The sequence below is a fragment of the Panthera uncia genome, chromosome D1, assembly GCF_023721935.1.
Source record: "Panthera uncia isolate 11264 chromosome D1, Puncia_PCG_1.0, whole genome shotgun sequence".
In the NCBI taxonomy this organism is placed as follows: domain Eukaryota; kingdom Metazoa; phylum Chordata; class Mammalia; order Carnivora; family Felidae; genus Panthera; species Panthera uncia.
This window is the reverse complement of record NC_064808.1, coordinates 42,054,991-42,068,728: the sequence shown is the minus strand read 5'-3', so window position 1 is coordinate 42,068,728 and position 13,738 is coordinate 42,054,991. Positions and strand designations below refer to the sequence as shown.

The 13,738-nt window shown below is 45.0% G+C and overlaps 1 protein-coding gene across 1 annotated transcript in view; it reads left to right on the top strand.

The window, feature by feature from the left end:
* INSC (INSC spindle orientation adaptor protein) overlaps window positions 1-13,738 on the top strand; it is a 129,021-nt gene that overhangs the window by 24,364 nt on the left and 90,919 nt on the right. Inside the window, exon 2 of the mRNA XM_049649492.1 lies at window positions 12,501-12,601. Within this exon, the coding sequence (XP_049505449.1) occupies window positions 12,501-12,601 (101 nt within the window). The remainder of the gene's footprint in view (window positions 1-12,500; window positions 12,602-13,738) is intronic.

Sequence of the window (13,738 nt, the reverse complement as noted above, 5' to 3'; positions counted from 1 at the left end):
CTAATCTTTTTATTTTTATGTAGCAAATCTCTTCATTTCTATCATAGTTATTGTCTTGAAGTTTGTCTTGTATTATGTGAATACGTTAGCACCAGAATTCTTTAGGTAAATATTTCTGTGGTATATCTTTTGGAGCCTTTAACTTAAGCTGTTTTGGGTCTTTTTGTTTTAGGTATATTATAAACAGAACATAGCACACTTTCTCTCTTTTTTCTGTACTTCTCTCTTTCTCTTTCTCTTTGTGTGTGTGTGTGTGTGTGTGTGTGTGTGTGTGTGTGTATGTAATGCACACTTTATAATCTTTGCTTACAATTGGCTAATTTAATTCATCCCTCCTTACTGTGTTTACTATTATTTATTAATGCTTGCCCCCCAGACTTCTTTTTTTCTTCTTTTTTATTGCTTTTTTTATTACTCATTTATTTTTTCCTCTCTTATTTGAATGGTAATATTTATTTTTATCTTTACATATATTCTTTTAGTTATACATAGATATTATAGAATTTATTATAACCTAATAAGGTAACTCTAGATATTACAGCGTTAATCATAACCTAATAAGGCTGAAGTTAATTTACACCTCTATTTTCCTCCTCCTCAAATAAAAGAAACTCAGAACACTTTGACTTACTTTAGTCATCCCCTTTTGAATTCGCATGCAATATTTTAGATTTATCTTGTTTTCTCTTACCCCATAAATGAGGTATAATTGTTTCTTATAGTCAAGATTTGTTTGGATTTCCTGAAATAGTTACAAGTAAGTTTGCTCACCATTCTTTCTTGTATCTCAAATTTTCCGTCAGGCATTACATTTTTCCTGCCTGAAATCAATCCTTTAGAATTTCCTTTGTGGGGTGCCTGGGTTTCTCAGTTGGTTAAGCATCCAACTCTTGATTTCGGCTCAGGTCATGATCTCATGGTTCATGAGTTTGAGCCTCACATCAGGCTCTGCACTGACAGCGCAGAGCCTGCTCGGGATTGATTGTCTCTCTCCATCTCTCTCTGCCCCTCCCCTGCTCATTCCCTCTCTCTTTCTCTCAAAATGTATACATAAACGTTAAAAAAAGAGAATTTCCTTTGTGGGATTTTTACCTGCTTGAAAATGTCTTTAGTTCACCCTTAGTCTTGAAAGAGGGTTTCTCGGTGTATAGAATTTTAGGACCATTATTCTCTGTAATCAGATATTTTCTCATTGTCAGCTGACTTTCATCATTGCTCTTAAGTGGTCACCTATTGATCTAATTCCTCTCTCTCTCTCTTTTTTTCTTTCCCCTTTGGAAACTTTCAAAATCTTCTCTGTCTTTGTTCTTTAGTCTTATGAGTTTTCTTTAAAAAAAATTTTTTTTAATGTTTATTTATTTTAGAGAGAGACAGAGAGACAGAGCATGAGTGGGAGAGGGGCAGAGAGGGGGATACAGAATCCCAAGCAGGCTCCAGGGTCCGAGCCGTCAGCACAGAACCTGACACGGGGCTCAAACCCATGAACTGTGATATTATGACCTGAGCCGAAGTCAGACGCTCAACTGACTGAGCCACCTGGGCACCCCAGTCTTATGAGTTTTCTATGGTTTGTGTATGTTTTGTATTTTTTCTGCTTAAAATTCATTGGCATTCCTGGGTTTGAAAGTTGTTTTGTCTTTCAAACTTTCTGAGAAAAATTTCAGCCACTATTTCTTTGAATATTACTTTTCCCCCTGTTCTTTTTCTTCTCTCCCTTTGGAAATCTGATTAAATCCTTGGTAGACTTTTCACTCCTTGGCTTTACTTCTGTCATGTTTTGTCTCCCTTTGTCTTTCTGGGATGCATTTCAGATCAATTCTTTTGTTCTGTCTTTTACACTAATTCATCCTTGAGCTGTGATTAAGATCTCTAATGAGTTTTTTCATTTTAATTGTTATATTTTTAATTTATAGAAGTTCCATCTCAAATCTGGTTCTTTCTCAAATCTGCTTGGTTATAATTTATAGCCTTTGTTCCTTGAAAAATATTTCCATGACTCTTATTTCTTGAAGCTAAATTCTCTAATTGAGTCCCTTCACACCACCCCCCCCCCCCCCCCGGCAATGGATAGTGTGAACTCAGGTCACAAACCTATATGAAGGTCGTTAATTCTTGGGAGAGATTTTACTTTCCTTTACTCAGTGGTGAAATTGGGATACAACTTTTCTTGCATCTTCTGTATAGAAGATTATTTCTCATTTACCCTTAACATTGAGCTTCTGGTCTTTTGGACTCTATTTGATCCTTTCCCTAGTCCCTAGGCTTTGTGCCTAGTTTTCCCTACCCAATACACATGTGAAACAGAACTTAAGGAATACAGTAGCAGATGTTCTTAGGGCAAAAACTCCCTTCAGTTCTTGCTTCTTTTCCCTGGTTCCTGCTTTTGCTTTCCTCCTGGCCTCTCCAGATTTCTTATTTTTTGCCAGCTCAGTGATGCATTTAAAAAACATCAAGCATCTTTGTCAATCCTTTCAAATTCTTCTCATGGAAAAGTATTTTAGAATATGTGGTCCATCATATTGCCAAACACAAAATTTCTGTGTGAGCGTTGTCTATAAGAAGGGGACACAGTTGTCAACTAAAAACCAGGTGCTGAAAAATAGCGGCATAGTATGGAGTTCCTTAAAGGGTATGTTGTCTTGATCGCCACTCAACTTACTAGCTGTGTACCTTGGCAAATTTTAGAATCTCTCTGGGTCTTTATTTCCCCATCTTTAAAATGGGGATAATAGCAGTACTGATTAGTTTGGATTTTTTTTTTTTTTGAGAAATAAATGAATTTATTTGTATGAAGCACTTGGAAGAGTGCTTGGCACATAATAAAGTGCCCAATATTATATTTCATTGAGTTTAAAATGCCATAGATTGTAAGATGCCCTGTTGCTTCATAAAAAAGAAAATATGCTTTCACTTAAACTGTAACACAGTGCCAAGATGCCATTGACTGAAACATGTATCCCAATTTCAGATGCTAAAATATGAAAAAAATGCACCTTAGAACCACCTGAGTATAGTAAAATGTAGCTATTATTGTGAATGGATACATATGAGCGACAAGGCAGTGACTGAGAAACAGAATCGTAGTCTCAGAATTGATAGGACTTTAAATGTTTGTAGGTATTGAATAAATACCTAAATAAATAAATCCTACTGTCACCTCATCAACTTCTGGACTCTAGCCATATTGTGCCTGAACTGGAGCCAATGTCCAGAGACTAACTGTTAGACAAACACAGTATTCTACCATCTCCTACAAGACCAAGGAAGATAGGAAAAGGGACTTATATTTACTGAGAGACTTCTGTGTCTAACACTCTTATGGATGCCTTAAATATAGCACTGACTTTAGTTTTCATAGTTAGGTTAATTCAGATTGTTTGCTATAATAAACAACCCCCCAAACACATTATGTTTATTTCTTGTTTATCCCTCAGACTGATGTGAGTTGGGTGGCTCTACTCTAAATCATGCTCAGGACTCATCTTCTTCCATCTTTTGGCCTCACCGTGTTGGTGTGGCTTTCCAGTTGCTCTGGCATCACTTAACGGGCAGACAGGGGAAGAGAGAGGGCCATGGAGAAAGCATACCTACCATTATAACTTAAAACTGTTCAAGACCTCGCAGCTTTGTTGAGTCCTAGGTAACTCTTTGGAGGGAGAAATCACATAGGTTACAGTGGTTGGAGATGGCCTCCCAGATGAGGTGGGATTAGAGCTGCGTCCCGAAACCTTGGTATGACCTGGAGATAGAAAAAGAGAGTGGAGGAGATTTTGATCTGGACGTGTTGGGATGCCATGAGCAACGCATAGCATTATGGAAGAGCAAGATGTTTTTGGAGAACCATGGAATCCCCTGTTGGGTAATGACCAATATTTGTTGAACTCCTACTCTGAAGTAGACACCATGCAGTGCACCGTTTCAACACTGCTGTGATATGCAGCGTACCAGGCAGAAATGAGCCTTGATAATACAGCATTCTGTAAATTGGCTGTTTTTTCATGTTTGACTCACTCTATGCCCCAGATCGTATGCTTCTCCCTCCTATGTCTTCTTTCCCAAGGGTATATAGACCCCTTCAACCTGGGGCCTCATCATGACTCAGAGAGGGAAATAGCTCGCCCAGCGTAACCCCTGAGCGTGATTTATGAAACAGGATGTATCCAAATTTTCACCACGCTGGAGCTATTCAATTTTCTCTAATGGCTTTTATCTGAGAGTTATGTCTGTTCGTGGCAGTCACGACCAGTAAGTCATTAGCTTAAAGTATACTGATTGTTAATTTTAGCACCCTGGGATCTGGGCCCAGTGAGAGAGGGCTCTTCCTTTTGCAAATCGGAGCTAAGGAACATTTGAGCAGTTGGCTAACATTCACATCAGGAAAAGTTAGAAAGTAAGAGGGGATAATTAAAAAGTGAAAGAGTAAAAAGCAGTTGACTAGCTGGATATAGTTCAGGAGGCTGTAGACTGGCCTCCATCTGGCTGCCCCCCCTGCTGCTGGCTACTTGTCCTCACCAGAAGAGAAACAGAACCAGTCTGATTCTGAGCACCCCTGTGTGCCAGGTACTTCACATCTGTGATCTCACTGATCCGCATAGCAGTGCCATGAGGAAGGAACCATTACTCCCATTATCTTTATTATGTACCCCACTTCACAGATAAGGACACTTAATGCCCAAGGTCACACAGCTAGGCACTGACTCCGAATTTGTGTTCTTAAGCAACAGGGGTTCTGGATGGGGGTGGCCCAAAGGCCCGGCATAGCTTCTCTCGGGGGCTACACTCTGCCTAAGGTCTTGGACGTCTGGGGTACCAGTGTCTCACTTTCGCCTATTAGATGATCAGCAGCTCAGGGCCAGCTCCCAGATGGCAGTAACTGCAGTTTCCTTGTGTGGTTCAGGGCTGGGTGCTCCTCTTATGGGCAGCTGGGGTGTCATAGCCCTAGAATCAGGAAGGGGCCACCCTGAGATACAAGATGGAGCAGCCATGGCTTTCCTGGTTCCAGGAATTTTGGGCTTCCCCCTGGGACAATTACACATGCTCATTTAAGAGAGGCTGCCTGGCAGTTGGCTTTGACAAGCTGGAGCCCTTTAGAGGATGGGCAATCATATTGATCAGGGACTGGGGCACCTGGACCTCAGCAGGGAGAGTTTAACTCTGGCTCCTTTCTCTCAGACCTCTGAGGACTCGTGGACATCTCTGCATCAACCTGCCTGTCTTATTCCAAGACTGAGCTGAATTAGACTAGGATTCCCTGCGGTTTCCTATCCACTGGTCATTCTCCTGTGCTTGATAGCTACAGCAAAGGAGAAAGAGCATGAGTAATTATCCTAGATTTATAGATGGGGAACTGCCAGAGCCATTGATTTCCCAGGGAAAATCACACTGAGCCTGAGTGGGGTCTCTCTGGGCTCTAACCATACAAAGCCTTGTTTGGATTTCTCATGGGGAAGTTTCTGGGAGTGAGAAAACCCGAATGCAAGTTCCAGATATAGCTCAGTTTGCTGTGTGACCTCAGGCAGATCTCTTCCCCTCTCTGAACATGTCTTTCCATCTGCCCATGTTAATCTCTCTGTGATTCAGTTTTATCATCTGAAAAATGGGGCTAACACGAGCTGTTCATAAGATTATTCTGAGGATGAATAACTATAAAGCATTTACAACAGTGCCTGACAAATAGCACCCTCTTCTCCCTCTTCTCCTCCTACTTATTATTAGTATCATTATAGTTATTATTACAAGGGAATAATCTCTAAGGCCTCCTATTAATTCTAATACTCTAACAGTATGATGTGAGCTCCTCCAGGAAGGCTGCCCAGATTGTGGCTGGAGGGCTCTAGTCTTGCCCCGGACATATTTGCGCAGGTGGGATTCTTGTTACCTTTTAGGTAAAGCCTAGAAGGTAGATGTATCCAGTTAATCAAGGGGAGGCTTGGGGCCTTGTTTGTGCTTTGTTGAAACTGTTCTGGCTCTGGAATTGAGGAGCAGGGCTGAGGTCTGATGCACAGTCCTTTTCGGCTGCCTGGCCAGGGTCTTCAGGGCCTGAGGGGCAAGCCCAGCTCCTGTGAGCCCTGAGGTCTATTCTGCCCACCTGCTTGCCTCTGCTGCCTGACAGCTGTGAGGGCCCACCCAGGCTTCCTCCAGGGAGCCGGAGCTGTCTATATTTCATGAGGCTCAGTCTATTCAGTAGGGCTAGGTGACAGCTTGCTTAGTTTCTTGCATCTCCCCTGGGAATGAGGGTTCTTAGAGTATCTGATTGCTGCAGCATGCTGGCCACCCCAGCTAGCAATACTGAAATATCTCGAGGACTGCTGCCATGCTCCCACAGATCAACAGTGCCTCGAGTTGGGGTGAGGAGGGAAGCTCATTGCTGTTACCTCCCAAAGCTCATTGCAGCCGCCCTCCTTTTTACCCCAGGTCTCCATGCCTCCAACCCAGGGCTTTGGTGGTCCCCTTGGGAGTTGCACCTGTCTCTTAAATGGACCGCTGCTACTGGCCCCACTCCCTGGAGTCCATCCACTTACTGGTCACCATGGGAGCTGAAATTTCACTCTGATCATTTTACTCCCTTGCTCAAACCATCAGTGGCTCCCTACCACCCACAGGAAAGAGGCCAAAGAATCTGTTCCTTTCGTATGCAGGACCACGGAAGCACCTTCCCTCCAGCGCCCTGCGAGAGATCTGGGTCCCTGAATACTTGCTTCATTTCCTGGTCTTTATGCCACTGTTCACACTGCTCTCTTGGCACTGAATGTCCTTGTCCCATTTCACCTGGCAAAATCCCACCCTGCATTCAGGACCCACTTCAGATGTCGTCTCCTCTAAGAAATGTGGCCTACTTTCCCAACTGAAAGTGGCCACTCCTTTTTCTGTATTCCCACGCTACTGGGATCGTTTCCTCTAAACTCCATCACCAGCCTGGGGTGCTCACTTCAGCCTTCTAGAAGCACTTGCAGTTCCTTAATCTCCCCGTGTTCTTCCCTCTGTCTGCCCACCCTTCCTTCCACACCTTCCTTTCTCCTGTGTTTTCACACTCCTCTTGCAAGTGTCAGCTTTGAAGTCAGGCCTTGACCCCTTTTCCCCACCTGTTCTCACCTAGTACTGCTGGGAAGCCCTCTGGACCTCCCTGAGCACCCACTTGCTTCTTTTGCAGTTTTTGCAGTTGTGATGCAACTGTCCATTGTCCCTGTCTCTCTGTCTGGGAGAACCTGTTGGGTCACAGCTGGGGGTGGGGAGGGAGCCTGCTTAGCCAGGTGTGATCAGGCAGTGAGGGCCACAGAAACTCAGGAGGGGACAGGTGGCTCTGTGTCAGCGGGTGTAAGGATGCAGAGCCCTCTCCCTGTAGCCTGCATGGTTGGAAAAGGCCCTCCCATCACCCTCTCAATGAATACTCATCACAGTGCAGCAGGATAGGCACCTGCCAGGGCTCCTTCAGTGAGAACCCATCCAGGCAGTCAGGAAGTGTTAGTGGATCTGATAATTGTGCACCAGGTACAGAGTCAGGAGCGGGGTGGGGGATATGGCAGTGGGCAGGACAGACCTCTAGTCCCTGACCCTGGGATCCTCAGGGGGGAAAACATTAAGCTACTAATTTCAGTTAATTGTTTAGTTACAATTATGATAAATTCTAGGGAGGAGAAAAATGAGGGGGCAGAGGATCACATAATGAGGGACATGACTGAATCCCCACGTCTCATTCCTCTCCCAGCCACCCCTCCCCCACCCCACCCCCAGCTGCCTCCTCCCAGTACCCAGCGCTGCATTGGAGTTTAACTGCTTTCCACAATATTTGCTGTCCTGCCCCTGTTGACAGCCCTAATGGATTCTGCAGATTAAATAATCTCAGCCTAGCCTCGAGCTGTATTGGGATTGGCCCATTAGACAATGGCAGAAACCGCCCCAGTCATTGTTCTAATTGAATAATTTGCTGTAAATCGCCTCCATTTCCTTCTGAGCCCAAGCTGGCTTGTTAGCCAAATGGAGGTGAGCTAGGGCTGCCTCTAATGGGATGTAGGAGCAGAAATGAGCTGTCTAAATGAGCCGTTGTCTCATTGGGCATGGAATTAAATCAGAGACACTTAAGGCTTCAAGTCCTTCTTGTAAACTAGCTTTTCCTGGGATGGGAAGGCATAGCCAAGAGTCTTCAGAACAAAGGCTGCAAAGCTCCAGGGTGAGATTTCCAATGAGTTAGGAAGGGCTTTGGGTGGGGTTAGGGGTTGGGGCTGGAGGTAATGGAGTTTCCTCTTTCTTGCTCACTTCTGCATGTGTCTTTTCTACCCCTCTTATGGGCAAGACAGCATCTCTGCCCTGAGATACATTTCTCAATAACTCCTTCTATGAGGAGGAACACTTCTTCTTGAAGCTACCATGTGTCAAGCACATGATTTTTATTTTATTTTATTTTATTTTATTTTATTTTATTTTATTTTATTTTATTTTAATCTATTAGGGGCTTTTGCAAGTGATCTCATTTAATCTTTATGACGCTCCTAGGAGGCAGGTATAATGGAGGGAACCACATTCATGGGTGTTCATGATTTTCTCAAGCTCAGGTACCAATCTGGTACAGAGTCAGGATTTGAATCCAGATCTGTCAGACCCCAAAATTCAAGTTCTTTTTGCAATAACATTGAGGACAGACAGTGTGGGGCAAAGGGGCTACTTTGAATCCACTCCCTGACATGCTATGTAGCTTTGGAGGTGTGTAATCGGAATCTCTCTGCTCAGTAGGATGAGTCCAGTGCAGGGCAGTAGGGGAGGCGGCTGCCGGGGCAGCAGCCTTTGGGGGCTTTCCTGAGGGCTGCATGCTTGAAATAGGCTTCTCTGTAAAGCTAGTGACACTTTAGGCTTTAGCTGGGACTGTGGTTTCCTCATCTCCTGATCCCTTTGGGGCCCACAACTGTCCACACGATTCTCGCAAAAGGAACCAAGAAATGAGGAACAGAAGAGATGTCCCCACTGTCCGTGCCTGTCTTCTTTGTACCCTTTGACTGCAGTCTTTGCAATCTGCTTCATTTCTGCAGGGACCGTTGTTCTGTCCTCCAGCTGCATTATTGAGAGCCGGCACTAGACGAAGCTGGAGGACACTCACAGTCCTTCCGGGGGATGGGAGCAGCGGGAGGCACTGGTGACAGGGAAGAGGGCTGGCTGGCTGTGAGGTCTTGGGGCTGGGTGTAGTTGCCACCATGGAATGGAGTCGGGCTTCCTGTTAGCAAATGCCAGACATGTGCCACTCGTTTGTTACCATCATCATCTCCACCTGCTCTAGCACCTCCCCTCTAAATCCTAAAACCTTGATCCTAGTCCTCTGTCACCTACCAGCATTGTGATCTTGAGCAATGCATATACCTCCACTGAATTTCTGTGTCATCAGTAACAGGGGGATGGTGATAGTATTCAATGAGTTAATACCATATGAGGCATTTAGAACAGTGCTTGGCTCATGGTACACACTCAGTAAATATTAGCTCTTATTATTGGTGGAGACATTTTATAAACATCAGCTGGGTTAAACTCTTGGTCCTTCCTATCTCACTTTCCAGATATTCTCTCTTACCTGTGCCTCATCCGCACTGAATATGAACCATGGCTCTCCTGAGAGCCAATCTGACTCATAATCCTGGCTTCAACCATGCAGATCATTATGTAGGGTCCTGGGATCAGTCCCACATTGAGCAAGATTTGGTTTCAGGCATCAAGGAGTCTTGTCCTACTGGGGAAAAGAGGCAGGCATAAATAATATAGTCTGTGAATAGGTCCTTGATACAGATGCTTCCCAAATGTCCCCAAGAGGCTTCTCTAGCCTCGGGGAAAACATGCAATCACAAGAACGAAGGTTTTGTTTGCTGGAAGGCTCCACTGGCACAACTCTGGGAGGCTATGGGTGAAATGGTTGAACAAGGATGTCTCATCAGGGCATTTAAGCGAAATCAAGATATATCAGGTTTATTGTTGTGTTCCCCTCGGCTAGGAGCCCAGTGGTCCCTAACGAAACGGAAGCAGATGGTTTGGACATGACTTGTTCCTACTGTGCTCTAGCTGGCTTCTGCCCAAAGGGCTCACAGATCAGCAGTTAGGCATCTGTTCTAGAATTTCATGGTCACCAAGCTATGTTTCTAGAATCTACCTCTTAGAAATTCACATCATTCTCTTGCATCCTTCTGCTCATGACAGCGCTCCCTTTTTCTAGGTCCATCAGATATGACTTGATCAGATCCAAAGGTCCTCCAATACCAAGGGCATGCTTCATCTCCTCACAGAACCCTAACTGCTTCACACTTCAAAAGGGCCTTGCAGCTTCCTTACCGCCTCCGTGTCCTCACCTGCCATAAGCTCAAATTCCTTCTTTTCTGTTCTTACTCTGTACCCCTTTCTTCTTTGTGACGGAGATGGAGGTAAAATGAGATCTGCTTGCTCACTGCTATCTGATGACGTCATAGCATTCACTCTGAAAAGCTGATATTTCCTTTTTGAGTTCAAACAAATTGGAAAGGGAACAGTTACCTCCTTTTGTTGTTTTTTTCTTTTGTGCCATCCTTTTGTGCCTGCTGACTCACTGGATTTCAAAAATATACTTTTTCAGTAATGATAATAATGCTAGAAATAACAATGGTGATACTCCTGATGTTGATGGGCACTATCAAAGCTTTATATGCTTTGTCTCATTTGCTGCATCTCCCTCGACCTAGCTGACCACAGGGCAGGTATACAATGGACTCTCTGGGCATAAGAATAACAAAGGCTACTATTTATCGAGCTCTCACCCGGGCCTGACAGTTCCATATTCTTTATGTCTTGTCATTGCTGTAATAGCCCTGTACAATAGATATTATTACTCTCAGTTACAGATAAAGAATTAGGGCTCAGCAGAAAGGTACTAAAAATGTGTTCCACTCATCTTTTCAACAGACCCATAGAGTGCTTGCTGCATGCCCGGCTCTTGGCTCAGTGCTAGGAGCACAAAGGGTCCCTGCCCTTGAGGGGTTCATACTGTGGTGGGACCCACAGACTGGGAGACAGGCAGTGGCCATGAGTCTCTGGAATTACACAGTTCCCTAGTTTATTCTGAGCTCCTGTCTCCCATACTTTTCAGATCAACTGTCTTATTCTTTATTCCAAGCATCATAAAGGGTACTTTATGTCCAGCGTGATCACTATTAATTAAAGTCCTCCTCCACTCTTTTCTCATAAGGATCATTTGTAATCATGGAGTAAGAGTTTAATTTTTCTGGACTTATCTCCCTCTTCTCAGCTGTTATCTTCCCACAAGCTCATACTTGCGTTTTCCCTGAAAGTCTTGAAATCTGCTGTCCTCAAGCACAGGGCATGCTGGGTGATGGCCAACCCTTCTTCTGTTGCTTTACCCAGGCAACGGTGAAAGAATCTCCATTTTCCTCAGGGAGAACTTCCTCACCAGCTTGGAGAAGGAGGTGGCAGAGAGGAAGAACAAGGAAGGGACAAGGTAACAGGAGGAGTCAAACAGGTGGGCAGCTGATTGGATGGAGGAAGGGCACCATTGTCTTGGTGCAACTTTTGAGGCACAGACAACCCAGGTGGGTCCTCAGTGCTGAGACGGAGGCCCCTGGAATCTGGTTTATCTTTATCAGACTGCTTTTGGCTGTCCACTAACAAAATTTTCACTTTAAACAACAAGGACTTTATCATTTTACATAACAGGAAGGCCTAGGGGTCGGCCAGACTCCAGGGTTCGTTGATTCAGTGGCTTAGTGACCAGGGACCCAAATTTATTATTCTCTATGTGCCAGCTTTATTCTCCCAGCTAGGTCCTCTCTTGATTGCAAGCTGGTCTCCAGCAGCAATGATGTGACGTATTTCCTTGTTCAGGTCCAATGGGAGAGATACTGTCTCCTGTGGTTTGCAGTTGGGAGAAAGAAAACTTTTTGTAGAAGCAATCCTATCATGGCTCATTGGTCTGAATTGAGTCCCATGCCTATTTCTGAACCAGTTACTAGCAGTTCGAGTGAAATTATATCATCTGAAGCGGAATGGATTTTGGGAAGCAACCACTATGCCCACTACAGAGTCACATTTCCCATGCATAATCGACATGAATAACCCAGTGCTGTGATGGTTATAGAGAATTAGCATGTAGACTTTCCAGATTTAGCAAATAATACAGCTGCCCAGTGAAATGTGAATTTCAGATAAACCATAGATACTTTCAGAGTATGAGTATGTCCCATGCAATATTTGCTGGTCTGTGTGTCCCTGTGTTTGGTACAAAGCAAGATGGGTCAGGCAAATGTTTGATATTGGGAGATAAAAGATTGTAGGGATTCATGGTGAGCTTGGGACGTTAGACTAAGTCCTGCACTACTTGTGAGGGCAGTGGAGTGTAAACCAGTTCAAAAAGGAGAGGAGGGTTAGGGGGCCTTCCCTCCATAGCTGCCTTGGCTCCTTGTGGCCTGGATCTGAGAGCGAAAGTGATTGAGCCTTCTCTCTAAGGACATCTGTTGACCCCATCCTGCCCTCTCTTTTTCCAGGGTCACGACCACTGCAGGCAGGCTTTGCTGCAGATTGGGATCAACATGATGGCGTTGCCTGGAGGCCGCCACCTGGACTCCATCCCTCTGCCGGGTCAGCGGTAAGTCCCATAGGTGTCTCTTAGGGCCAGGCCTGCTCTATCTGGCCAATGGCTGAGGCCCAGCTCCAGGATCTTGAGGCTGCAGGTGGCTCCACCTCTCCATGCACTGTCCTGGGGTGGAAGCTTAAGACAAAGCATTGGGGATGCTATGTTCACTCAGCAAATACTGATGCAAGTGGGCCCTGAGACATGAAGGAATCAGGCATGTCCAGTCCCCCAAGGGACGGTCTCCTTAAGATGCAGGCAGACAATGAAACATAATTGAATGGGGTATTCTGCTAAGATAGGAGACCCTGGAGGGGGTTCCTGATCCCACCTGGGCAAGGAGGCTGGAGCCATTGGGGGCCCTCGGGGTTATGGAAGACTCTCTCTGAGCTTCTTGAAAGGGACAGTCTACCCTTAGGTGTCTTCTACTTCTTCGAGGGCACCAGGGAGAGAACTGAGCACAGAGCAGATCCTCCAGAAATATTTGTCGCCCTGAGCTGGGCAGGGGAGAGGGGTGGGGAGGAGGATGGAGGAACACACTGAGCAGAGGGTGAAGGGCAGACGATGCAGTGAGAAGAAAGAGAGACAGAGCCCCAGAGGTGACTTCACACAGCTGGGAGCTGTGGACACCTGGCTGGTTTGGGGGGCCAGCACCAGAACTGAAGGGGAAAGTACCAGGCCAGTGAATCTATGGTGAACCACTGTCCCAGATGCCCCACGACTGTCCTGATGTGGGCCCTGAAACTTTTGTGACTTTGAAAACACCTCAGCCCCAGGCAAACTGGGCTGTTTAGTCAGTAATGCAGGTTTGGTCTACAGAGGAAGTGTTCAACTGAGGGCTCAAGGGTTTCTGCCTTGCTTTTTAAATTTTTTTCTGAGATCTTTTGATGGGGTCGTTTTGAGGCAACAGAATCCAAGTAGCCTTACAAGACTGTTAAGTCATTGTTGATTTGTCTTGTATGTTTTGTTTTACATATTACATGTATCACTGACATCTTACCTTTATTCTGTCCTTCACCCCCCACCTGAATTATGGAGGGTTTCAATTTATCACATTATTCATTTCTTTTTTTTTAAATTTATTTATTTTATTTTGAGAGAGAGAGAGAGAGAGAGAGAGAGCAAGAGCAGAGGAGGGGCAAAGAGAGAGGG